Source organism: Dermacentor albipictus, chromosome 2 (assembly GCF_038994185.2).
Source record: "Dermacentor albipictus isolate Rhodes 1998 colony chromosome 2, USDA_Dalb.pri_finalv2, whole genome shotgun sequence".
NCBI classification, from domain to species: Eukaryota; Metazoa; Arthropoda; class Arachnida; order Ixodida; family Ixodidae; genus Dermacentor; species Dermacentor albipictus.
Window position 1 is genome coordinate 166,383,777 of NC_091822.1, and position 26,197 is coordinate 166,409,973.

At 42.8% G+C, this 26,197-nt stretch overlaps 2 protein-coding genes and 1 long non-coding RNA gene across 8 annotated transcripts in view; 1 reads left to right on the forward strand and 2 right to left on the reverse strand.

The window, feature by feature from the left end:
• The window catches only part of LOC135910652 (NADPH--cytochrome P450 reductase-like), a 58,510-nt gene extending 57,100 nt beyond the window's left edge, over positions 1–1,410 (reverse strand). The window contains exons 1-2 of one of the 3 annotated variants that reach the window (XM_065442676.2): positions 1,262–1,394; positions 350–397 (exon numbers count right to left, since the gene is read on the reverse strand). The gene's annotated coding sequence lies outside the window, so the exon portion shown is untranslated. Of the gene's footprint in view, positions 1–349; positions 398–1,261 lie in introns of all 3 variants that reach the window. The other 2 variants (XM_065442674.2, XM_065442675.2) reach the window with 2 other exon arrangements.
• Positions 1,411–4,001: 2,591 nt separating this feature from the next.
• Positions 4,002–26,197, forward strand: part of LOC139056278 (uncharacterized) — a 68,662-nt gene continuing 46,466 nt past the window's right edge. For 2 of the 4 annotated variants that reach the window (XR_011512246.1, XR_011512248.1), the window contains exons 1-2: positions 4,008–4,692; positions 24,251–24,361. This is a non-coding gene — a long non-coding RNA (uncharacterized lncRNA). Of the gene's footprint in view, positions 4,693–24,250; positions 24,362–26,197 lie in introns of all 4 variants that reach the window. The other 2 variants (XR_011512247.1, XR_011512249.1) reach the window with 2 other exon arrangements.
• Positions 9,762–26,197, reverse strand: part of LOC139056277 (uncharacterized) — a 235,278-nt gene continuing 218,842 nt past the window's right edge. The window contains exons 111-124 of the mRNA XM_070534376.1: positions 25,669–25,797; positions 24,890–25,108; positions 24,240–24,356; positions 23,523–23,630; positions 22,682–22,810; positions 21,766–21,888; positions 21,499–21,582; positions 20,946–21,065; positions 19,889–19,951; positions 18,754–19,057; positions 16,826–16,968; positions 15,678–15,916; positions 13,529–13,706; positions 9,762–13,000 (exon numbers count right to left, since the gene is read on the reverse strand). Of these exons, the coding sequence (XP_070390477.1) occupies positions 12,735–13,000; positions 13,529–13,706; positions 15,678–15,916; positions 16,826–16,968; positions 18,754–19,057; positions 19,889–19,951; positions 20,946–21,065; positions 21,499–21,582; positions 21,766–21,888; positions 22,682–22,810; positions 23,523–23,630; positions 24,240–24,356; positions 24,890–25,108; positions 25,669–25,797 (2,222 nt within the window). The 3' untranslated portion in view covers positions 9,762–12,734. The remainder of the gene's footprint in view (positions 13,001–13,528; positions 13,707–15,677; positions 15,917–16,825; positions 16,969–18,753; positions 19,058–19,888; positions 19,952–20,945; positions 21,066–21,498; positions 21,583–21,765; positions 21,889–22,681; positions 22,811–23,522; positions 23,631–24,239; positions 24,357–24,889; positions 25,109–25,668; positions 25,798–26,197) is intronic.

The following is a 26,197-nucleotide window of genomic DNA, read 5'->3' on the forward strand; positions in this document are numbered from 1 at the left end:
ACTCGAGGACTGGTAACGCTAAGATAGCCAGCCTCTTGATAAACTTCCTACAAACGAACGATACCGATGCGCGAATTTCCGCTGCGCGATCAGTACGAGAAGCTGCAGCACACTTATCTGCCGCTCAGTCAAATGAGCGGCACACAGACTAACCAGGTTATTAGGATGACCGCGTTCAAACAGTTGACACTACACGAAAGAAGAGAGAGAGAAAAAGAAAAGAAGCGACAGGAATTTACGGGGAAAATAAAAAGCTCGCTGTGTTGTACGAATAAGTAATACGTCTACAAGGAAGGAAAAAGAAAAGCGCCTGTCAGGCGTACGACTTATGAAGTTATTCGGTACTTACTTTTATTCGTTTAAATGACCTCGCGCTGCGGTTCGACTTGTACGTCACCTGTGAACGACACCGCCGATCGACAACTTCTGAGCGCTTGAGCAATCAGTATATTTCCTCCCTAGAAGTTGCCGAAATGTGGCGGAGTTGTTTCTGATAGCCCAAACCGAAGACTACACCCGTCGCCGCGGAGCTCCCGACGACGGGCATGTTTCGACGCGACGCGAAACCACACATTAAAGCACAAATAGCAGCAGGTGCAGGAATGTCGCCAGTTTCGAGCAGACAGAACTTCCACTTGTGCATAGTTATTTTCGCTTTCGCACGGCGTACGGTGCGTACGCATATACGCACGCAATCCGTAGTGGTGTTTGCACGTCACGCTTACCGCTGGTGAAAAAAAAAAAAAAGGAGGGGAGATCAAAAGAAAAATGGGCCAAGAGATTGCAAGTGTTGGGCAACATGCAGTTTCCGTCGACGGCACAAAGCAACGTCCCCGTAAAACTGCCGCGCATCTGGTCTGGTGGTGATCTTCAGCGAAAGCAGAAATCGGGGACAAACAGCAAAAAACGGTCGGCCTTCCCTAGAGGTAAAAAACGGTGGAATTGCAACATATTGACCTTGAAATATATTCCACGCACCCTCGATTCGCCATCATATGGGGGCTCGGTGGGATTTCGACAACGATGGAATCGATCTACGCGCTTGTGTTCCCACGGAACGAATAGACGAGCCTTATAATAAATTTGAAGCCGAGTCGAGGACGTCGCTTCGCGACGCACCGTCAAATACCGAAGTCCCCCACTAGAGCACCTTTCCCCCCCTCACCCTCCGACCACCACCGAGGTAAAAATATGCGGGTTAGGCCTATGAAACACCAAATAAATGAGCGTTCTCGGCCTACTAGGGCTCTATGAGACGTACCTGACGTCGTGGCAAAGTTGATTAGTCCTGTAGAAAGCCCTGCGTTTAACTTTCATTAATGAAGGCCCTTTCCGCACCGCCACGGCTCCGTCAGCTGTACGGCTGCAACATCACAGATATTGAAGTAAAAGCAAAATTTGTGGAGCCGACGTGAGCGCCACCATGTGCTTTTACCTTATTTACAGCTACTTTGTTGTGAAAGCATTCACTTGTCTTAAACTACCAAATTCTTATAAATATGCTGAATATACGCGAATAGTTGCAAGTAAGAACATGTGTTCGTATTTTAAACTTATAATTTTTCGTGCGTCGATTATTTTGACAGTAGATGACGCTAGCTGTTGTACAAATTCGAGGGAGACAGGATAGTGTATGAGTAGAATTAGATAAATATTTAGGAATTCAAAAACTTCGCAGTGTAATAAAACTCTCATTAAACTATGAGCAAAATTTACCCTTTTATGACGCACAACATTTCATTTTATTACGGCGCATCAAAATGAGCAATACTGAATGGGTGAACGGCTCTGCATTGCCGAGATAACTTGCTTGCTGTATTAAAACAAGCAAGAAAGTTATATGTGTAAGCATCAGCAAGCATTGCACTGTCTAGTTTAATAATGCTGCGGCAACGTTCAGAATGTGCATCGGGTTTTGCGTGGCCTCCGAGATTTCAGAGTTCTGCTATTGCAAAAGCAAAATCTCTAAGGATATACTTTTGCATTACTGCGGGCGCCAAAAGCTACCAATGACGCGTGATCGCCGCATATATATATATATATATATATATATATATATATATATATATATATATATATATATATATATATATATATATATATATATATATATATATATACATATATATATATATATATATATATATATATATATATATTCGCTAATGAGGTGCAATGACTTAAAAGACAAGCACACCTTTCTTTCTTTTTGCTTACGTTTTGTGGCGCCATGTCGCGGTTGCCACTGGCAAAAAGTTGGGTCACGTGCCGAAGCGGTCTGCGCGTCTGCGTTTGAACATGTGATACCATAGACTCTCTGTGTGATACAGTCACAGAATACCTATACAGTTTCCTCTGAGAGAGTATGTTCGGTTCCTGATATTTAGTTTTCTCTCGTGAGAATCAGCTTTACATGTACAGATACATAGCCCCCATCCCCCGCCACGCACACAGCTTACAAGCCGCCCATGCATTCGCGGCAGCTCCCCTTCACCCCCCCCCCCCCCCTCAAGAAGAAGGAGACTTTATAAGCACTGGGGAAAGCATTGTAAAGGCTGTCCCATTTCCGGTGCCTCTCTCTGGTGCAACAGCTGCCTCTCTCTGCCTCTCTCTGGTGCAACAACAGCTGCTGCGCTTACGCGATAGTCATCGCTGTAAGCGCAGCAGACGATAACCATGCAGCGTCGCAGTCTGTTTTAGGATCACGGCCGCGACGACCTCGCCGCCGTGTTCAAGTGTGGCTATAGAAAAACCGCGTGGCAGTCGCGACGTCGGCATTTATTGCGCGAATCAGGTTAAGTGCCTAATCAGAGAAACTGCAGGAAACAAATGGTTATACTTTTTACAGGTGCGATAGCCACATGTGAGCAGAAAACATACTCGTCGTCGTTGCCTGTCTGATTGTTGTTATGGCCTCCAGGGCAGGATTAAGAAAAATGAGGGCCCTGGGCTAATGCGCATGCAGGCCCCCTTTCCCTATACAGAGCCCCCCCCCCCCCCCCCCCCGTTCGCCTGTTGCTCACAATTCCACCGAATTAAAAAGAACGAAGTGCGATCAACGGGATTATTATTATTGTTATTATTATTATAAGGAAACCAACAAAACTTGCTTGAAATGCGTGCTGTTGTAAACACCAACACATATGTTCACCTTGTGATTAATCTGCAGTCTGTTTTCAGCAAAAGCTAGGCTTTAAGGAAAAGTTTAGTGCACTCAAGACGAACAAGAACGTAGAAAAAACAACACAGCTCAGATGTCGATCCTTCTGAAGCTAGGCTTTGTTTGCATCACTAAGTTTAGTCTCGTGAGGAGACGCATGCATGGTTGTATCCAAAACATTCTTTATTAAAATTGAAGCATCAGACCGCAGTAATCGTTATACACGTTACTCTATAAATATGTAATAGATATATACAATACTTAAGGCAAACACCATAAAAAATGCACTAGAATACAGATGAAAATTACCAACTGTAATTACAAAACATTATTTGAAAATATTTTCGTTAAAGGTACGACAAGCAAAGACGACACCAAATAAACGTGGCATTATCAAAAACAACAAAAATACAGTTCTTTATAAGCACACTAAATATCACAAGAAGAACAAACAAGAGATGAACAACGAAGATTTGCATATATTGAATTGCACTGCTCAGCGTTTCGTTGGCAACGTGGAGGCTGGGAGGCGACACAACGAACTTATTGGAACTATTCATGTATAGCGCAAACAGTCCTCTTTTAAAATGGAATCTTTTGCGCCTTCGCTTTGGCGAAATCAGATATCAGAGAAATCAGATTTTCGATGATCTACACTGTGCTACACATTTCTTTCAAATTCTTACCTCAATATATGGCAAAATGAAAACACGTTTAGAGCTGCGCTCAAATTTCACATAAAGGTAGCATTTTCATTTAAGTAGCATAATAGTCAGTGAATTTTTTTGCACTGTGCATGGAGTCTGAGTATGACAACACTGCGCCAAACTCCAGCTTGGTTGTGTCATCCGATTCAAATTGACGACCCAGGCTTTTGAGGCTCACAAAAATGCTATTTGAGGTCCACAGCTTCCTCGAAAAGTACACCAACTTGGACTTTGCGTTCCTCAAGGGTTTACTTGAGCAGCTTGAGCATGGCATATACTACTGAGGGGCGATGGGGCGCAAAGGAAGAGGAACGTCTTCGCAATGATCGAGCAGCTAGACAAATCCATGCTCTTCCTGACTCTCAGCATGTCCGAGCTCCACGATGATCGGGAGCGACTACTTTGACACATTGAAAGAATCAAAGAGCTGGTCAATGCGCACCAGTGCAGGGTTGACATCGTAACCAGCTACTTGAAAAATGATATTAATTAGTGACTTTAACGCCAAAGTTACAATATATGCACTTTTAAGAATGTCATACGTTCTTTATATATTTGTCGACACAAATTTGCCTATATTCTCTCCGATACTGAAACCTTGCGTGCAAGCAGCGCTGGAAGCACTGCGCACGTTTTGCTTGATGCTCTCAAAACTTGGAGGCCCATTTCACGGGGATTCCGTGGGTGCTGCCATGTATGATCACATGGTGACGCATCCATTGTTTGCCTCAGACCCCTGGTGTAGCTCTGCAAACATCCCCTTTGGTGGATATCGTAGAGGCTGACTGGGTGACACAAAGCTTTGGCCTCAGCTTCAGAGGAAATGTAAGTGCTTTTGAATCTCATTACGCTTTGGCTAAATGGTGCAAGCAGCGTACACGGTGCTTGTACTAAAAGAGTGCTAAAAATGTATTCACTGTTTAAACTTTTCCGCTTATAAATCGAATCAAGATCAGTGTGTTTTGCTCTTCATTCTTTATTTGACAAATACTTTGAAGCAGCGGCTTTTCACGTTTCTTGCTCAGCTAAGTTCTCAGGTGCGGTCACTATCTCATTGTTGATTTTCTGCCTGATCGCTCGCGGGTGTGCTCAGCTGCGAACTACTTGTTCTTGCAGGGCACAAGGCTTGGGACGTAGATGATCTGTGCTTTGTAATATGTATAGGATAACTGTAGCAAAGACGTATTATTGCTAATCACTTGCTTATTCCTGTGGACCATCAGGAAACATTCAGCTTCGAACATTTGTGTGCTGTCAGTGAGGTCGCCGTCACTGTGCTTAAGCGCATTGATTCAAGTGTGCGCCCATTCACTTATCCTTGGTACGTTGGCGATAGAGTGGGCGTAAGCTTGCGTGTGAATTGGGGCGGATGTATGTATCTGATGCGAGAAACTTACTATGCCAAGAAGTGGCGCTACAACCTTTGTCACTGCAGTGTAATGAGCGGCACTCACTTTTGCCAACTTTCTGCGGGGTTGAATTTCTTTCCATTGAGGTTAGCGATGCAACGCTGCTGGATGAGTCAATTTTTTTTATCCTTGAGGAAAGCTGTGAATCACGAAGGGCTTGTAAAACAGAACTTGGACACACACATTCATTCCATTCCTTAAAGGGCCTCTCACCAGGTCTGGCCATTTTGAGCTGACAAGCGCAGAGCATACAATGCACTCCAACGATCGTACTTGTAAAGAATTACATTGCTACGCGCCACAGAAAGGTCTGAAATTTCACACCGAACGGCCTTTTCCCTTCTCCTCGCGGCGGCTGCGCTCCAAGCCGGACGGTGACGTACTTGCGTCCCTACGCCTCTACGCGTCCCTACGCACCACCTGTTATTTGTGTGATCTGTTGCTTGAATTGATGAAGTGAAGTTTGGAGAAATAATAAAACACACAAACGGGATGTCTGTGCATTTTTGTTTTACTTCGCACCGAAGCAAGAGATGCACTTCCGCTTTGTCTGCTTGTTCCCAAGGTCGTACAGTCACATGCGCAGGTACCGAAACTGCCATTTTCTACCGTGTTGCAGTGCGTGATCATGCTCTGCAATCTGCTTGTTCTGCCTCAGTATTCGTGGAGCACTGAATTACACCACTAGTCAGGTGTCTTTGTGCATAGCAGGCAAAACCGTGCGCTGCACGAACGAGGCAACAGCTCGTGCGCGGCGTTGTCAGCAAAACAGCATAGCGCCGAAAAAAAAAAGAAAGCGAGGAGAAAAATTAATGAAACGATTTGCAAAATTTTTTCGGCAGAACGCTCCCTAGAGGACATGTAACAACTTGCAGCATATGATCAAAATTTGCTATGGGGCCTGGTAAGGGGCTTTTTAATATGCCAGCCACTATTTTTGCAGTGAGCTATTGCACACGTCCTTACTCCTAGCACATTTTGCAGAAAGGATGGAATACAGTGTGTAAGGAAAACCCAGTTGCACTTCCGACAGTTTATCGCACAGAAGCAGGGCAGCAGCGGTATTAATGGTATTGTATTCGTGCGCTTTCTCTGAGGCAACTTGCTCCTGAAATCGCCATCTCGTTTCTCTACACTCTTAAAACAGTTGCAACCTTTGGGGTGTATATTTGTCCTACAACAATAATCGTCATCTGCTTTGCTTGCGTTTCGTTTCTTAAAAACGTTGTGCTAGCTACTTTCCTGTCGAGAATGCTATGACACGCTCATAACACACATGCGGTTCGTGACCTGGAAGTACCAGGCTCGCAGCGTTAAAGAAAGGAAATGCAGGCCCGACATTACTATTATCGTTGTGAGACACGAAGCGCCCCAAAGGATGTCAATTTTTTATGAGTGTAGAGCAAACTGCTCTGCGAAAAGAGTGTACACTCTTTAAATAGTTTACACTCTTTAGGTCATATCTTGTCTCCCAACAATAGTCATCTATCTTGCCCGCGTTTCCTTTCTTTTATGCTGCGAGCCCGGTACCTCCGAGTCGCGAACATCTGGTGCGTTATCAGCAAGACACAGCATTCTCTAAAGGACACTTTTTCAGGACAGGAAATGCAAGCAAGGCAGATGACGATTATTGTTGTGAGACAAAATAAGCTCCAAAGGGTGCAGACTTTTTTAAAAGTGTCTGTAGGTCTTGGTGAATGGAATGAAACAGTGCCACACCTTTCCATCCGGCATCAGAACACTCTTGTGCAAGTGCAATACAGAGGAGTCAGAATACACTCTCTTTTACATAATAGAGCACACACTAAAGAAGTTACGACCTTTGCAGCGTAATGTGCCCCCAAACAATAATCGTCATCTGCCATGCTTGCGTTTCATTTCTTTAAAAATCTGCGCTCACTACCTTGCTCACTGCTTTCCTGTCGGGAATACTATATGTCACGCTAATAAGGTGCTTGCCTGGACCATTACGTCACGCAGCCGGCCTTGGCCGGCTGCGTGACGTGAAGTGAACACTCCGTGAAGCCCATACATTTGTTCAGTGGTGGCGCAACACATGACTCTTGCATTGAGATCACGGCGCAAGAATTGAGATTTGCGGAGACATTCGATTCTTAGTAGCTATGCCAGGAGTTTTTATTCAGTGTGCGCTTGTTCAGCTGCTCTGTCGTGGCTCTGCCTGCATAGTGGGAACACTAAAACCAACTGCGCACTTTAATATGCAATCACATGTTGGGTCGACAGGTTGGGCTTCAATCGCGTTGCATGATGCTGCATCCCAACTTTTTCCTTCCTCCACGCGCGCGTGTCGTATCATGGTCTGGAACCAAGCGCGCAGCATTAAAGAAAGGAAATGAGCGCAAGATAGATGATAGAGGGTGCCTACTCTTTAGAGTGTATATGTACAGCTGTCTGATGCATGCATGCCAATCACTTGCTACTACTCGCAGTGATCGATTGCTATGCGCTTGGAAAACTGTACCGGCACATTGGCCGAGAAGCCTATTGTGCTGAATGTGGCCATGCCAGGTGGGTTCCCCAGGAGTCTGTTGCTCCAGTGAATTGAGTGAGGAGTCTTTTGCTTCAGTAAATTAATGCCATAACTCTTAAAGAAAAATTCTTGCAAATGGCAAAATTTCAAGCAAGTAATGTATCAATCAAGTTTACAAATCTCTAACTCATATGGAAAAGACATCACAGTTATGTAAACAGCATCTAATAATAAATTTAAAGCAGACAAAATTGCTGCATTATATGCTGCTTTCAAGTATGTCATTGTAATTCACGAGTATAGACTTTTGCAAAAGCCTCGTTAACATTTTTTATTAGCTTCTTGTATGTTGTGAATTCATATATCACATTTGTCTGCTTGAGATGCTCTAACAGGTGTGGAACGCAGAACACTGAGGTTTTTTGTGCATATCTACTTACAGATGTGTAAACTTTGTGCTTCAATATTTGTTTAAGCCTTCAACAATGCAACAATTTTTGTTAAAAAGAATGAGGTCCTAAAATTTTTTCTTCTATATGTAGTAGCGGCAATTCAATTTCCTTTTTCAAATGCAGCAAATTTCATTGAAATCAATCCAGCAGTTGTCTCATTAAAGCATTTCTGCATTTTACATGCATCTGAACTGAGAAATCGGAAATTGGCCCCAAGCTAAAGCTTCGAATTACCTCTCTGCCTCTCTCCTTTGTTCCACCTCTCCTCTCTCTCCACACTTGTGGCAGAAGTGTAATCAGCGCTTTAAAAGTCTGGAATGGAACTAATTGCAGAGAAGCCAACACAAACACACTATATTTAGTTGTTCATTTTACTTGTTCTTTTTTCCTGATGATTTCAAGTTTTCACTGTCCTTAAGTGACTATGCTTCTCAAACTGCAGGGAGAAAAGAAAATTAACCGATCAGGTTCAGTGGCATTCCCCACTGGAAATGTTGTATTTTGATTAGCCTAATGAACAGTATACCATAGCAGTACATACTTATAGGACTTCATGCATTCTTCCAAAGCCTTGAGTAAATGGTGGAATAAATTTGTGCCACACTGATTGTTTGGGAAAACAGGTTTATCTCCGTCGTGACGAGTCACTTAAAGGTGGGTAGCTATATATACGAGACTGTGTTTGTCAACATGTTGCCTGATCTTTGCAAATTGACTGAGCAATGCTCTGACAATGTTTCCAACGCTTCGTGCCGCAAAGTTGAAAGCTGTGGAGACATAATGTAAATCATACTTCAGGGCACATACGCAGTGATGGTGCAACAAAAGGCTGATGTTGCCATTTATTAATGTTACTTGAGTCATTGATTGTGAATGTACTAGTGCTCAGCCTTGAGTGCACATGCATATGTTTTTACATTTAAATGACGTTTATGACTGGGCACACTGATTGGACTATGATATCACAGAGGAGTCATGTTGCTATAAAGTAGAAAAACTTCTCAGAGGAAAGGAAGGATCTAGTTCTCTATGAGAAACTTTCACTGATGCACGTATATGAGAGTATAGTGAACAATTGACATACCAAATTCTGATAAAACAGATGTGCAGCACCAACTTTCATATCAATTTGCCCCCCAGAAGCCTACAGCAAGTACTCATTTAAGCACCCACCTTTTATTCTTATAAATGTACTTCTTATGTATTGTGGGCATCTGCTCATGCTATACTTATTAATAGATGTTACTGCATAGTCAATAATGCAGCACTTAACATTATACATAATTTAGTAAATTAGCATCAACCGAACTTTTACAAGCACTTGATCAATGTATTAACCACTAACAGTGACACAGAGGTGGCTTTTTGTACAGACCATAACAGAGTCATCACACGTCACTTGATACTTGTGAGCAGAAACTGTGGATTTGGTGACATTAAAAAATTTTAATTCAATCGTTTTAACTTCTTGTAACAGTCAGACATACCATCTTCCTTGGCTTGGCCTATCTTGGGAAATATAATAAAATAAAAAGCACAGAGTCATAATAAAAATTATGTGCTTTATTGCAGAAGTGAAAATACACAGAAGATAAAAAGTAAAACAGCAAATGTTTTAAGGCATGTAAAAATGGCGTTTCATTGCTGTAAGGCTGCTTTATTTAAAAAAAACACAAGGCTGCTGTGCCATTTTTAAGCAGATGATATGCACAAGCATTCAGGCAGTGTGTTAGAGTTCAAAGAAAAGAAAAAAAAAGAACTAGACGTGACATCGCTATCGTGATCGTACACACCAGAAAAGAGGAAAAAACAAATAAAAGAAAACATGAGATTACTGCTGAGAGACAGAACACATATTTACACAGCCCTTTTAAATAGTTCACATTCTGTTAACAGGATCTATAATTGTCATAAATTGGGTACTTCATGCAACCTATTTATAACACATCAAGAAGAAAAGAAAGTTAATCTATCAAATTTGGGGAGAAAAAAAAATCAAATTTGGCACCACAGTTAATAGAAAAAGAGTAGTGCAAAGATGTGCTCATAGTCTCTCAGTGCCTATGACTTACAAGTCGTGAAACGTCACCGGTAACTTTGCCACAATATACAAACAAAAAATAGCTGCCAAAGGATGGGACCAGTCCCTAGTCCTTTTTTGTGTCTTTGTTCATATATAATGTGGCCGAGTCACCACAATAGCTTTCAACAGAACAGAAAAAAAAATATTGTGAGTGAAAGCTGGCAGTTGTGGAGTCTGTGTAGAACGAGAATTATTAAACGAAAAGTTGGGAAACGAGGCAAAACAATTACAAAGAGAGAGATAAAAAAAGGCAGAAGACACAGGATCCTTTATCACAGCAAAATAGCATTTACTCTATGATGCTTCTTCGCTTTATTCACCGTTTTTGTGTGTCTGTGTGCGCGCGTTTGATTCAAGACGGAAGTGGAAGAAAAAAAATGCACATAGAGAAAGCACGACCAAGGTCTTTCAAAGGAACAGTACTAGTTGTTGTCTGTTGTTAATATCCTCAAATAGTATTTAAATAAAACACGCAAGTACGATCTACACACACATGGTAAAAAAAAAAGAGTAAACACATAATGGCAATTATAACAAACAGACGACGGGCTGCGTCAAATGTGGCTTGGGTCCCCCTGGCAGAATAACCTGCCGACGTGACACAATGACGAAGTGGTAAGAAGCAAGATTCCTCGGTTTCAGTTGATACAATAGCAAGCGTTGGAAAAAGGTTACAACAGAGTACACATTAACAGTACCCTCTGAGCTTGTGCATCAAGAACATCACAAAGCGCACGGCTATGGCGTGGCAGTCGATGCTGCAATGAAAGTCACAAGACACTGATTCTGTGGGTTTATCAAAGATTTCAGTATCTGCGAAGCGCAACTTTGAAAACTTGAGTGACAAGCCTAAAACCTATACACTTCATAGGCATGCCACATAGCTGCTTGCTGAAACTTAAAAATGGAACGCCCCAAGATCAGCTGCAAATCACAGTCACTGACCATACAGTGCAATGCATTACAAGGTCATTTAAAAGCCCGGAGCTTGTCGGGCTTGTGACTGCTTACGAGGAAGTGGTGTTACGTTGGCATGGTTTTTGAAGTGATGGCGGGGAGACAAGCCACATTCGAAAAGCCAGCACCACAAGAGAAGCACGCAACACGTGAAAGTGTCACCCTGTCCCCAGAATACACTCGAAACAAGGAAGCACCATCTCCGTTATTTTTCTTCCAACCAGAATGACACAGGGTTCCTGAGTAACTCAGCTTCACAAACTCATGCTCGCATCCTATCGGACGACAGGGAAAGGAGAGACCAGAATGTCTGTCACTTGTGGTAGCTCCGAGTGACTGTTGCCGCATCGGTTCAGTCAAAAGGCATACCTTCAGAAGAAAAAACTACAGGAGACTAAACGGTTCAGCTAGTCCGAGGCCAACTTAGCAAGCTTCAAATCGCTGTCAAGAAGACAAAAAGACTTCTGAACCAGTTGTGGACGCAAAGTTCCAAAAACACATATTAATGTTTCTACAAGATGTCCAGCACCTTATAATGGCTATCTGTAAATGCAAAGGGCCCGTTAAAGCTGCCTGCATGCCCTCTGACCGCAAGGACAAAAATATAACTGTAGTAGCAAGGATGTTTGGCACATCAGTGAACCCGATGCAGACGACGCTGTACCGCCACAGGCATGCACCGCATCTGCAAGACATAAGATGCACACACACAAATTCCATGCACACACACGCACCCTGTGAAACTGAGTTACTTGGGAAGTTACACCGGCAGGCGCCGCACATGGTTTCATTTATAGGCAGGCAAGACACCAGTGTCGTCGCCGCCGCCACTGACAATCAACATCAGCACACAACATACAAAATCTAGAGTCCATCCCTGCACACACACAAGGTTGTTGCTGTTGCTCTGGGTAGCTGCCATGAATCAACAAAAGTGCAGGGAAGCGCGGTTCCCGACCTCACTGTGCCGTAGGGTAATGCACCACGACTGATTCCGCTGCCAAACCTGCCTTCTCCGTGAACACCTGGCACGCACTTTTCGTAGGAGGAGGAGAAGGGTTTCTGCCCTGCTGTGATAAGTCCCGCCTTAAAGAGATGCCACATGACACCCCGTCAAACTGCAGTCCGGCTGCCACTGAGTTACTACGCTGCAGGAATGCTCTTGTGCTCTCGACGATGCTGACGAGGGGCCGTGAAGAAAGGGCGGTGACAGGCAGTGAACGCACAGCAGCAGCAATGCCCGACGGTGCCAAACGTGTACGTGCTGCTCTTGTAGCTGGAGGTACTGCGGGTAGCAGGTTGGCGCTGCGGTCAGTCATGACATAAAGATGGGGGTGGGCTGGTGTTTGTTGGATGGGGTTTATGAAAAAATGACTTGGCCTGGTTGGAAGGGGGTGGTGTGGGGGCCTCGAATCGCTTGCTTCTCTTTCGCAGGCAGGTCTTCTCGAGGAGAGATGGGAGCCCCCGGGACGGGCCTACCTTAAGCTGGGGGGCACTGACGACTGATAGTAGTCAGGCGAGGGCTCCGCCACGGGCTCTGGCGTTGTGTACAGCGGGTTAGGAAAGTCTGGTGGGTGCGGCAGCGGACCCTCTGCCTTGGCTCGCCGCCGGTATGCCATGAGCCAGCAGGAAATGGCCACTGCCACGGCGACCAGTGCGAGCAGCGTGGTGATCACCAGGGAGATGATGAGACCCAGCTTGGGCAGGCAGACACTGTCAATCTCCTCGATTTCTGGACCCGCTGGAAACAAGGGAAGGGTAGGAAGGAACACAGCTATGACAAATGTGCCAAGATGTTGTGCGCTATGTCATTCCTATCTTGGTCGCACTTATGGCTGTTCCTTTGCTTGCTTTAAGAAGGCATCAAGATGTGCTTAGACTAGGTGCAGGTTAGTGACACTTTTTCTTCTAGTAACTGCCTGAAATGTAAACCTTGTCAGCAGAAAGTACAAAAGAATAAAATTAACAGAAAAAGAAAAGTTCAAACAGTGAAGTGTCTTTTAAACTTGGAATCCAGTGATAATGTGGCACTACCCCGTGGCCTTACTTGATTTTCACATGCATAGTGCAGACCAATAACTGAACATAGTGGTGCTATCCTAACGCTGTTTTCAATGTCTATGAAACATCAACTTCATCTCATGTGCTGGCTTTCGCACCACCAATTCAATATGCCACACCAACTGAGCCATGTATTCACATTAGCCTTCTGTGTCGGTCCAGCAAAATGCTGTTCTGCTTGTGTTGACGAAGACTGCAAGTTCCTCACCTTCAGCAGTGGGTGCCACCTGGCTCTCTTTCTTCTCAAAGGTCAGGATGGCGTTCGACTGCACCATGATTTCCTCTCGAAGCTGCCCTTCTTGGAAAGAAGTTCCCAGTTGCAGGTCTGTGCCAGGTGCCTGACGACGCCTTCTTCGGCCAAAGGCATCGACACCGTCACAGTGTACCTGACAAAAATAAACGAAAGTTGCAGCAATGTAGTGCCGTTATTCATAAAAAAGGAGTGTTCATTTTAGTCTTTTTTTCATACGGTGGCCAGTGGAGCCTTTGGGGTTCACAAATGTGCCTGGACACTAGCAGCAAAGAAAGCATGGTCAACATAGGCCCAATCTTGGCAACATTGGCCCTACTTTAGGCAATGTCGAGCAGAGATCGGTCTTGTTTACAATGTTACATCACAAAGGCTGTCCAAGCGTTCACATTTCAGCAAACCAACCTACGTTTTGAATAGATGGCTGAGCACACCCAATATCGCCTATGCCCAATGAACTTTGACAAGTGGTTCAATACAGTACACATTTCCCACACTTATAAATGTTTTAAGAGAGGTTTCTTTATAATCCAGTGTTGTAGTGTGCCTTGCATTCACAAATCGAGAGATTAAATAGTAAAAAAAAAAGGACGGCAAGGCACCTCTGACCGTTCTACTCAATTGGTCAACACATGTTCAGTTCATCATCACTCCACCTGCTTTTTGTCCTTGTAATAACTTCTGACCAATTTCCTCAGGAACTCCAACATTACTTCGATTGTTGGTGTGAAATTGGTCTCCAAAACATTCATAATTGAAAATCATCCATCAAAAGATTGTTTACCACACAAAGAAAAGCACTGAAATATTGGTACTAGGTTTTGTGCGACCACAATTTATTACACTGCCTTCAGGTATCAAACCGTCTCTACCAGTCCACATCAATGAGATAGCAATGCGTTTTCTTTCTGAACTAGAAAATGTTTCCAGCTAATTATTTCTTTGAAGTGAATGACACTGCATTGACTGACATGGCAAGATAATGCACAGTGTACTGAATAACGCTGCAGATGTTACATGTTCACTTACGTATCATTCATCCCAAAGTGCTGAATAAAATGACATCGCATCATATGCACTAGCGAGCGGCTTGGCAAGCAAAAGGCTTGGCTGCTAGCTCTTGTAATGTATCAAATTGATTGATTGATTGATTGATTGAGTTATACCAAAGCAACATAGGGACTATAAGAGGCTGTAGCGGAATGCTCTAGATTAATTTTTACCACCTGATGACCTTTAACGAACACACAAAGTGCAGTGGACGAGTGTTTTTTGCATTCTGCCTCTATTGGAATGCAGCCATTGTGGCTGGGCAATGAACTCGTGACTTAGTGCCAAGCAGCAAAACGCCACAGCTGTTGAGTCACCAGGACAAGCTGCAATGAATCAGAGTAAGCTGATTGACTTTAATTGGTAGAACCAATGGCCAAATTATGGCTTGAAGTAATGCTTGAGCTAAGTTGAAGAGGTGTCTATAGCATTATCACGGTCTTGCTACTGAAGTTGCACCATTAACAGTGTTTCTTTAATGCGAAAGCATCACATGCCCCGTCACGCAAAAATCGGTGTCGGCATGACTGCAAGATGGTACCGAAAATGGCTGACTGCACAAAGACTAAAAACACGTAAAAAAAATGCTTGGATTGACATCAAATTTCTCAGCGAGGTTGCTGTAAGCAAAGTAAATTAACTGCTTTGAAAAGAAAATTTGGTACATTTCGGTCTGGGCGGGAATTGAACTCGGGCCTCTGGGACGCGAGATGAACACAATTCCCTGATGCCACGGCAGCTCCACAGTTCTGGCTGACAAAAGGTGCACCTAGTGCGTGCGTTCACGAGCACGTTCAAGCGTGCAATGAGTGCACTCGTGATGTTCCAAGGCCAGAAACAGTATATTGCTCTTGCATTCCCGCATGTAAGCAGCCAAGTGTCTCTGCCGACTTTTTTTTTTCACCTAACTGCTAAACATTAAAGTTGAAGACTAAAATATCACTACAGGAACGTCTACAAAACATTTAAGGCATTTCGCCGGCTTTAAAAGATCCCAGCTTTGGTGGACGTGGAATAAACAAGTGGCGCTGCGAGTGCATCTGGTGTCGGTACTTACGGGTGGACACGATCCAAAGCAGACTCGAATGTTACACTGGAACCGCAGATTGTTGCTGCTGGGAAACTTGAAGGCATTGAAGCGTGCCATCAGCACCTTGTTCTCTGGATCATACTCCCAGTTGTCGAAGATCGACCGATCGGTGGCGCAGCCATTGGCATCAGTCACCTCATACTGGGTCTCTTCTTCGTTGTCCATGGTCTTAGCAATGCAGCCACGTGCAAAGCCACCATAGATCTCTGCAAGAGGCGGCATGTCAAGCGATAAACCATGTTTTCAAATGTAACGTGGCGTGCTTTCTCAGACTCGTAATTCAGAAGGAAAAGAAAGAAGACATACTATATGAACTATGTTGCAGTAAAGTCTCAACATACACAAAAATATCTTCACCATATACAATATTTATTACAAATGTACTCGCTTATATCAGGAAAAAAAAATACATTAGTCTAGTAAGGGGGTCTTCTGTTGAATTTGGTGGCCTGTTGGTGGTTTGCCATGGCATATGAACAACACTTAACCACAAATGCGCTTTGCACCTACGTTAATATGCACCCTTGTGATTGGTGTGATGACACGGAATCGGCATGCTTGCTAGCCGGCTGCAAGCCAGCCAAGTCGCTGGCTAAAATGCACATGTGTGTCCAGCATGTGCTCTTTCAATTTGCTCTTGCTGAGCTACTTTAACATTTTTCTACCGGAATACCTACTTTGAGCAAACAAGTACTTTCTTCACTGTAAACATTACTGTCCAGTTGAAGTGAACTGCACTACTGAGGCACAAGAAAGAACTGCAAAAAGGACAACCACGACACTTGGACAAAACATGGACAACCATCCAGTCCCAACCTTAGCCTTTCTAGCAGTTACTGTTTTAGACCTTACAATATTGACTTCATTATAGCCGAAGAATACTCATTGAAGTAAAGCTTGGGCAACCAAATTGTGTGTTTCCTTTGTTGTATCCGATGTTCATAACGTCCGTGATTGCTACATTGAAGGTTGGCTGTATAAAAAGTGCAGCTACACTGGATCTAAACTGCACTTTACGCCCGTATGTTAGGTTATCAGTTGTCTCTGTGTTCTGGTTCAGCATGTCTGCACATGAATGGCAAGCTCAAGTGGATATACATTTCTGCGAGGCATACCGTGTGGCTGCACTGTGACCTTGAGCAGCAGGTCATCTCCAATTTCGGCACTGCTGACTTCTTTGCCGTCCACAGTACAGATCTGCATTTGACAAGTCGGTGGCGGACCCGTGTTGGCGATTGTGCCAGATGTAGTAATCATGCTGCAAAAACGAGATGCAAAAGAAAGAGTACGCTAAGTTTTCATTGCCTGGAGATCAATAGGGATCCTAATGTGGCGCAATAGCTGAGCAAGCAAAATATAGCACCAGAATGTGCATTCCAGCAAGCATAAGCCGCTTTTTTCATGCTAATAAATGGTGCTGAACTGTCTAGCAGCTGAATCACAAGCAATTGTATATATGTAGGTAATACATTATTCGCTGGTGTAGTTGCAACTCTTTAGAAATTAACCCTAGTAAAACAGTCTTCATGCTATTTCATCCCACTCAAAAGAAAATAATAAATATTCCAACCATAACTATCGATAGTTACCCCATCAAACCTTCTAGTCATTGTCGTTTTTTGGGGGTTGTCCTCGATTCCAACTTAAAGTACACTACCCATATTTCACATCTAAAGCAAAAAATTGGATACGGTATCCGGATTCTTATAAAAGCACGTCCATACTTTAGACTACCAACCTTGCTATCTCTTTATCATGCATTTATACACAGTCACTTCACTTACTGCATTGCGACTTGGGGCAACACATATAGCTCTCATCTTGTTCCTTTACAATACGTCCAGAACCAGGCCATCCGCATTATTACTTTCCAGTCACCTCGATGTAGTGCATCTGCTCTTTTGCAAGAGCATCGCATTCTCACAATTCATAAACTATTTCAATTAAACATGGCAATCCTTGTCTATAATTCCCTTCACTCAAACATTCCCCAAATAATCTTTAACACTGAACAACTTGCTAATCATAATAATACTCGATTTGCATTAGCTAACAACTTCTTATTACCCAAAATCAGAACTAATTTTGGCAAATTCACTTCTTCGTTCACAGCGATGTCTTACTGGAACTGTATTCCAACGGACATAAAGCTGTCTCCCAGTATAGGCAGCTTTAAAAAGCATTTATTCTCATATTTACTTAACTTGTGAATGCTATAATGTAATTTCACATGTTCTGTTTGCTTCATAATGGGTAAACCATTATATCTCTTTAACATTTCACATTTCACCATTTCACCAACATTTCATCATATCTGTCCACTTGTTTCCTTGTGTCAGTTATTGTTAGAACACTGTCTCATAGGCTACATTTCACTTCCCGTGTTTTGTTTTGTTTTTTAAATCAGTACATGATGAAATTTTGTACAGTGTTATGCCATGTTTTCAGTTGATTTGTTTTCATGCATTAATAGATGTTAACAATTCTACCTCTTTGCTGTATTTGCATTAACCTGAATTGTTTTGTTACTTTTATTTGTTCATAACGCCATTTTTTGTACTATATGTTTCGGTTCTTTTGCTGTCATGTGTAATTATTTGTAGACAACTTTAATACTTTGCTGCGTTTGCTGTAACCTAATTTGTTTTGATCTTTCTAGTTAGAACAGGAGGTCCCCTTACAGCCTTGCGCTTTGGGACCTCCTTCTGTATATCTTGTTACTGTGATTTTATTTTCTTGAGTGAATAAAATAAATCTTCTTCTAAAAAAAAAAATACGCATGAATGTTAATAGTTTTCTAGCAACATTTTTTTACAAGAAACCTCCAGCAATGCAGAACCATGATGTCAGTTGATAACATTTTTTTTCTCATAATTTTCGTTTAATTTTGCTGCACCTAACTAAACTAATTTCTTACTTTTAATGGCACACACGCACATTAAGAAAAAAATTCTTTGATAACTGCACAAGCACCCTTCATGCTTATTGAGGTGAGAAGGAGAACAACGTAACAAGAGAGTTCAATGTGATGTCGTAGACGTACCTGACGTTGAATCCCAGGGTCACAGTCTTTTCGCCAGTGTTGTAGACGCACTTGATGTGGTACGCCCGGGCGCGGTATGTTACAAGCTTGGGGTGTTTCTGGATGACCAGCACGAAGGAGGCTTCTCCGTTGATGTGCACCAGGCCACAGGTGTTGAAGAGCACCTTGAAGTCGACAGTCTCGCGCTCGCTGCTGGTCACGAGGCGACGGCACTGAGCATCCTGGCTGTGACCCTTCACATAGATGACTCCATTGAAGCTGTCCAGCTGAACCAGCACTTGAACCCCATCGGCTAAGCACATCACTGCAGGCAAAGAAACATGGAGTCGACATTATGAGAAGAATGCAGGAATGGAACCAGCCAACTGATTGATGCAGCATATGACATCTCATGCTGGTTGTTCTAGAGTTCTACGGCACTGCTATGGAGAGTGCGTAGAGGAGGAAATGCAATCTTTATTATGAGGGTAACCCAGCTCTAATATGAACAACGAAGCCTGATTATAGCATTTAGAATCTGCTTACCCTTGAAACGTGGCTTTAATCCTGTCTCATGCAACGTTATAGTGCTGATAGAGTGTTGTAATATGACCTGCTGAAAATGTCAATAGTAGACCAAGACATGAATGAACTTAACACTTCTGAAACAGCCACCTTCTCTGGAATGACATCTGCTCCTACATCAAAATGCGCTAGACTAATATAGTGCAGTTTACTAGGCCTCTATAAATTTGACTGCTGGTGATAGGTGGCCTAATTAGCGAACCAAACCATCACGGTGACATCAGCCTGACAACATCACAGTGTCACTGAGGAATAATTTACCAAAACTCCTCTCTTGTGTGCTGTTAGACCAACCAGCAAGGTATTTTCTTGCACATTTTGGTGCTGGACACTTCTAAACTGAGATGCCTTTGTTTCCAAGTATGGCAGATGCACAAATTTGTTAAAAAAGCCTTTTTCAAATGAAAGCTAGCATATTGAACACATTTAGATCAAAGTAGAGAGACTACGCGCCTGTGTAGCCGGCCATGAGCCACAAGTAGATCTGAGAAAAGCCGCAGTTTGGCTGCTTCTGGCCAACAACATCGTAAGACCTTATTGAAACATACAAAAGTATAGATTAATGTCATACCATCGAGGCCACCAGGAGGAATATCTGGACCGGGAGGCTCTGTCCTAGGTGGAGGAGGAACTCCTGCGGACCAAAAGAAACGTGTTTTACTCTTCACAGTCAAACTGTTTACGTTACATAATAGGGAAATCACAACATGGTAAATGCATTTGATCTACTGAATGTGCAAAGTTAAATTGGCAGTTTCACTGCTGGCATAATTTGAGACACAAAGATGTGAAGAGAAACTAGCACATGCCTTCGTGCTTTCATATTTAGCAGTGTTCTTGAAGCTCGCAAGAGCAAGGTTTTGATGTACAGTTATGGGGCTACAGCATTTTTGTCCATAAGCTGCACACTTTGGTGTTTAGGCATGGGTGTTACATGAATCTAGGCGTGCCTGGTCAGCAAACAGCATTTACTAGAGACGTGCAAATACTGAAATTTTTTAATACAAACACAGTTCTGTCTCCAATTAAAGCATGCATTTGATTCGAGAATTTCACATTCAATTTCTTCCAACATTCAGTTATGGCTAAACATGAAGTGTTATTCTGGTTCCTGGGCCTGCATGCTGTCGAGATGGGCGTATGCATACGGTCCATCAACTGCTTCAAGCGCTCACTACAATCAAGACAGAAAATGTGGTGAACTGTCATTCTTTTTAAAACTCAATTTACAAGTTGTTCAATTGAATATGCTTCCAAGAATCAATGCACGCATTACAAAAGAGATGAATATTTTTACACATTTCACCGCATTTCTTTTTCTACATTTAGAAAAAGAAAATCATCATTCATATTAAAGTTGATTAGAAATTTCTCACTATTTGAACATTGCTAACTGGTAATATTTATGGCCCCATTGAGGGTCGAAACAGAAGTGCTCTGGCAATAAATTGATGGCAATGAACGACAGGTGAGCGGCCAACACCTGCCAATCAAGCACAAACCGAGAGCTAGCAGAGAGCACATGGTCTGCAGTTTCAAAGACAAGGGTACAGTAGAGAATCTGCAGATTTAAAAGGACCTAGAGAAGTCACTGTCCGATATGCTGTTAGCTGTACTTCTGGACGTACCTCTGTAGCAGCCATGGATCTTGTCAAATGGATCGCCAACAAGGTCAGGAGGGCAGACACATATGGCGACATGGTTTGTGACTGTGCACAATGCACTTGGGCCACAAACGTGGCAAGGCGCTGTAAGTGAGAAGCAAACAAAGACGAATTGATGACTTAAGCTGGGCAACAGCACTTAAGCAATTATTAAAGTCACCCGCGATGCACGCGCACAGCTGTTGCGATGCTACAATCATCGCAATCTAAGTAGGCTATCGCATACTTAAACAGTTAGTTTGGCCTAGTTCTTTACACATTGATTATCACAGTCATGTGAAATGGACCATGCACTACTGCAAAATGTGCTAATTTGGCAGTTCATGCAATAAATCATAAGCTCTGCAGCATATGATGCAGACCTGCAATATGCACTAGTAATGTTCAGTACTTTCAGATCTCTTGACAAAATGTGTGCCACACCAGTGTAAAACTGATTCAAACAACATCTGAAGGCGGGATAAGGAAATCAAAGCTTTGTCTTGTTACTCTCTAGTGAGAACAAAGAGATAATTACGTATGCATTGATGGGTGTTGACGTCACACTCCTTGTCCAAAGGACAGTCGTCATTAGTACGGCATTCCTCTTCAATGCGTTTGCCTGCAAAAAGAAAAGAACAGCGTTTTTCATTGAACACGGTCAACTACTTCACTACACTGTCCTTCACACAATGCTCGCATTGCATGCTTTGGCGTTTGCAATTTAAGAGCAACGACTTCATTAAAAGCATTAACTTCGTAACACCCCTGCCATCAATCAAATGCCATTGTTGCAATTACTTACATCCGCCAATGAATGGGTCTCCAACAGTGCCAGGGGGACAGACACAGTCGTAACTTCCTGGCAGGTTGACGCATTTCGCTCCAGTTGCACATGGATTGTGAATTGTGACACATTCGTTGATGTCTGAAAAATGAGAAAATAAGAAACGCATGTAAAGAAAACATTAAGATTTAACGTGTGTATAGCAGACAATGCTGGCATGTTAGGTCCTTGTCATTTTTCAACCTCCTCACATGCCTCACTGTGCACTGAAGTGGAAGAAAGCAAGAAGCTCAGTTCATTGTAGGCATTCCATTCAGCAAGATTTTACTATCATTAATATAAGCATGCTGTAATAGCCTAAGCCACCACCGCATCCTTGTTTTTGCAAAATATTAACTTATTGAATAGCACTGTGGGATTGCTCACTTGTCCTAAAGGCTTGCACTTCATGATTGTCCGATGCATTACTGGAGGTTAACCATGTATATTATGGCCTCCTTACGGCAGCTAACAAAGTTGTATTTCATCCATGCTTATTGATCAAAAGTGTACCTACGTACAGTTGAAACTCAGTACGATAAACATATACCATAACATATAACAAATTATCAGATAGGAAGTAAAACAAGTGTCTCACTGATATGAGCGTGTAACGAATATATGTGTCTAATAATATCAGATATAATGAAGGTATTTCCGCGTTGAATGCGGTTTTGTTGCAACGAGGTCCGATATCACATCATGCTGGGCACGATATAATGACACTGAGGGACACCTGTAGTGGCCATGCGTGCGTCTTTATGCCTGGATGATTTACATTTTTTGCATCTAAACACCGAAATATTGCCTATCTACCTCTTTCTTATGAATCATGCGCATTAGAACATGCACAATGATTCGGCATTTTTGCAAAAGAATGTTGTTGCTCGCTCACCTCTACAAACTCCATTGGGTTGGAGCTCGTAACCTCGTGGGCACACACAGAAGCCCTCTTGTGGGCCGACATAGATGCAGTCTTCGTTCTGAGAGCACGGGTTAGTGGTTGTGCAGTTCCTGCTTGTCACTGAGTGGTGTGAAAAAAAAAAGGGGGGGAAAAAAAGTAAGGATAGAGATTACAATTAAAACTATTTTCTTTTTACCTAACAGTATAAAAAAAAAACTGCATGTAGCCAACAAAGTGTCAGATGAACAGCATTTAGAAAAACAGGACATCCTGCTTGTGGCCGTTTCCATGACGAGAAAATGTCACAGCAGTAAAACAGCGAGTGACAGAAGAACAACAAGAGCTTTTATAACAAAATTTTTTGTACTTGTACAATTTTTAATTTTGGATCAGGATATCCATGATCCTGGTTTCTTTACTTTTCAGAACACACAGATAACACCTCGCTAAATAAAATCATGGTTGCATGTGTTACAAGATGCTAATGTTGATTAACAAGTTTCAGTGTACTTCAATCTCCTGTAGGTCCTATTAGGTTAGTTTATCTAGACATGATTACATTGCTAACAGAATCACAATGCTAACAGCCACCTAATTCTGACCAGTGCCATGCACCCACGGAGAAGTTTCTCCGTGAGTATGGTCACATTTACCTCTGCATGACTAAATATGACTTACCATAGTGCATGACATGCTGAAATGCCACGTAAAGCGCAGGGAAGATGGAATAAACCAAGTACTAATTGTGCTCACAGAATGACGCAGCGATTGCTTTAGTGAGAAGTCAGAAGAAGAGCGGCAAGGAAACATGATGATAAGCTGAAATACCCACCGATGCAGTACTCTCCAACACGGTCATAATTTGGTGGACACCCACACGTGCTGCTTGAGAGACAGACGAGGTTCCCAGGGCAGTTGTAGTCGACGCCACAAACCTCCACTGTGGGAGAAAGAATGAACATTCTCACATTTAGTTAGTTCGTCGTTAGTTGCCGTTGTCATTGTCAGTTCGTTGTTGTCATTAATTACAGTGTTCTTATTGTCGTTACTTGCTTTACTTCAAACTTCTAGGGACAATGGAATTTTGCTTGAATTATTCAAAGTTCGAGGCATACGAAGTTGAATAAACAGCACTCCTAGACAGAATCATGGATAATTACACATACAGATATACAGACACGGTCACATTTGAATAGAAATAAGATCGGAATTGGTATGTGAAAAGATACGCATAGGACTTGCTCATTGCGAAAGTGATGAGTTACTGCCACCATTATATGATGACATTGTTTGTGATACACACCTAGTCCAACATCAAATATGGTTTAGGTTTTGAGTATTCATGCATTAGTAATGCACCTTCCCCCCCCTTTTTTTGCCAGCCTCCAGCCTTTTCTTGCTGCATTCTGGCAATGTTTCATGTTCGTTAATACACAGAAATCTTCAATGTATATTGAAAAAAATAGCACGCCAACCAAAACTTTGAGATTTGTTTGACTTTGCTGGATTTTTTGAAATATTGCAATTAATGGTAATTAGTAATGGTTACCTCGCACACAGCGTGCAAGTGGGTTGCCACTGTAGCCCGGAGGGCAAACACACACGGTCTTGTGGTTCTCAACCCGGCAGACAGCTTCGAACCCGCAGGGATCGTGGACGCATGGATCTATGGTAAGAGAAAAAGAAAAACAAATAAGCACCTTCAAGTACTACTACTGCATATCAACCTTGAGCTTTTATACTCTCATAGTCAAATACAGATCCATTCAACATAGCTTTGCATCGTTGTGAAATGGGAACTAATTAATGCGTGAGAACGAGGACATTACAGGATATCGCATCTGTGCATTTGCCGTGCATTTTTTTTTTTTCAATGCTCTCCATGCGGACAGCATCTGACTGGCACATTGTGCCACTTTGATAAAGAACCATTTTCACTTAAAGACCAATGATGAGGATGTTGCATTACTGTAGCCAGCTACTGCAGGTTCAATACAGGCATTATAACAAAAAAACAGAAGTAATAAAGAAAATAAGGAAGGAAAGAGGGCATTCCAGATTGTAGCTCCTGTGCTTGCACATGTTCATTAGAACTAAGCATCATTCCAGTTTTACAGAGAAGTCACGGTCACTCCTCTTTATGTTTCAAGCTGGCAACTGTTAGCAGTGCTTGTCCCCAGTACAATCAAAATGCCTCACCGTAGCAGTCTTGCTTTCCGAGGTCGCAGGCCTCGTGTAAGGGGCAGTCTTCGTCCGTTGTGCAAATAGGCTTGGGTGGCTCCCTGGGCAAGCAGTCTCCCCTGTACGGGTCTCCGTGGGTCAGCTCTGGACATTGGCACTCGAAGGTTCCCGGCAAGTTTATGCAGCTTGCAGTCTTGGAGCAGGGTGGTGGTGTCAGTTCTGTGCACTCATCAATGTCTGGTTGAGAAAGATGGAGAAAATAGACAAAATGTTGAAAGAAAGAAAGCTCTCAACAAATCAAAGAAACCTGTTCAATATTGGTGAAAAGAACAGGTAGGCACCAAAACATAGGCCACTCCTCTCGGTTAGACATACAGGAAGATACTGGGACTTAAGAACCAGGGTCCACATTCACGAAGCTTTTCATTTGTAAGAGGTGTGACAAAAGTTCCATTCGTAACAACCACCAAAACACCCATAGTAATACAGGCATGAAGCACTGAACTGCAACAACTCTTTGTGCAACTAACTTTGTGCCTGTCCTTAGTTTGTGTGTGTCAGTGTTTCTTAGAGAGTGCTGCTCTATGGATAACTGAGAAGCCTGTTAGTAGCACAGGTCAAGAAATTTTGCATAACTGCAAATGTAGTGTTGAGACACAGCAGGCAGGTGCAGTGAGGTTGCCACTACCACCATCATTAACAGTAAAGCACACCAAATATAAGGGGCTGAAGCTGTTGTGAGGTGTGCAACAATTCGTTATCCTTGAACGATGATGTGATCATGTAGTTGCACTCACCTCTGCACACACCATTGGGCAACAGCCTGTAGCCACGAGGACACACACAGAATCCCGTCTGCCGGCCGGTGTAGACGCACTCTTCATTCTTCGGGCAAGGGTTTGTTGTCGAGCAGTTCCGGCTGGTAGCTGGAAAGGTCACAACGTTTAAGTAGTAAGTACCTTCAGTTGGCTTTGACTGGTTTGAACAACAATGTGGGAAAGAACAAGTAATGATTCCACCTTGTACATACTAGTTTCAAAATATTAGCACTGAATATCATCAGTACAAAAATGACAATACTTGCATGAAATTTTGTAATAGTCTAATATTGAGACAGAAATTACAATGAATGAGAGATAAAGGCATTCCTTGTTATCGTGGAAGGCTCATTCAAGCACCTGTCACTTCTTAGGTTCATGTGCATTGGCATGACGGCCTGGACGATAGGCCATTCACAAAAGCAAAGATCTTGGGAGCCTGGCCTCACAGTTCATTAGCCCAGAAAGCCATTTGAGCACTTATTCAGTACCTGAAGGCAACAGGCTT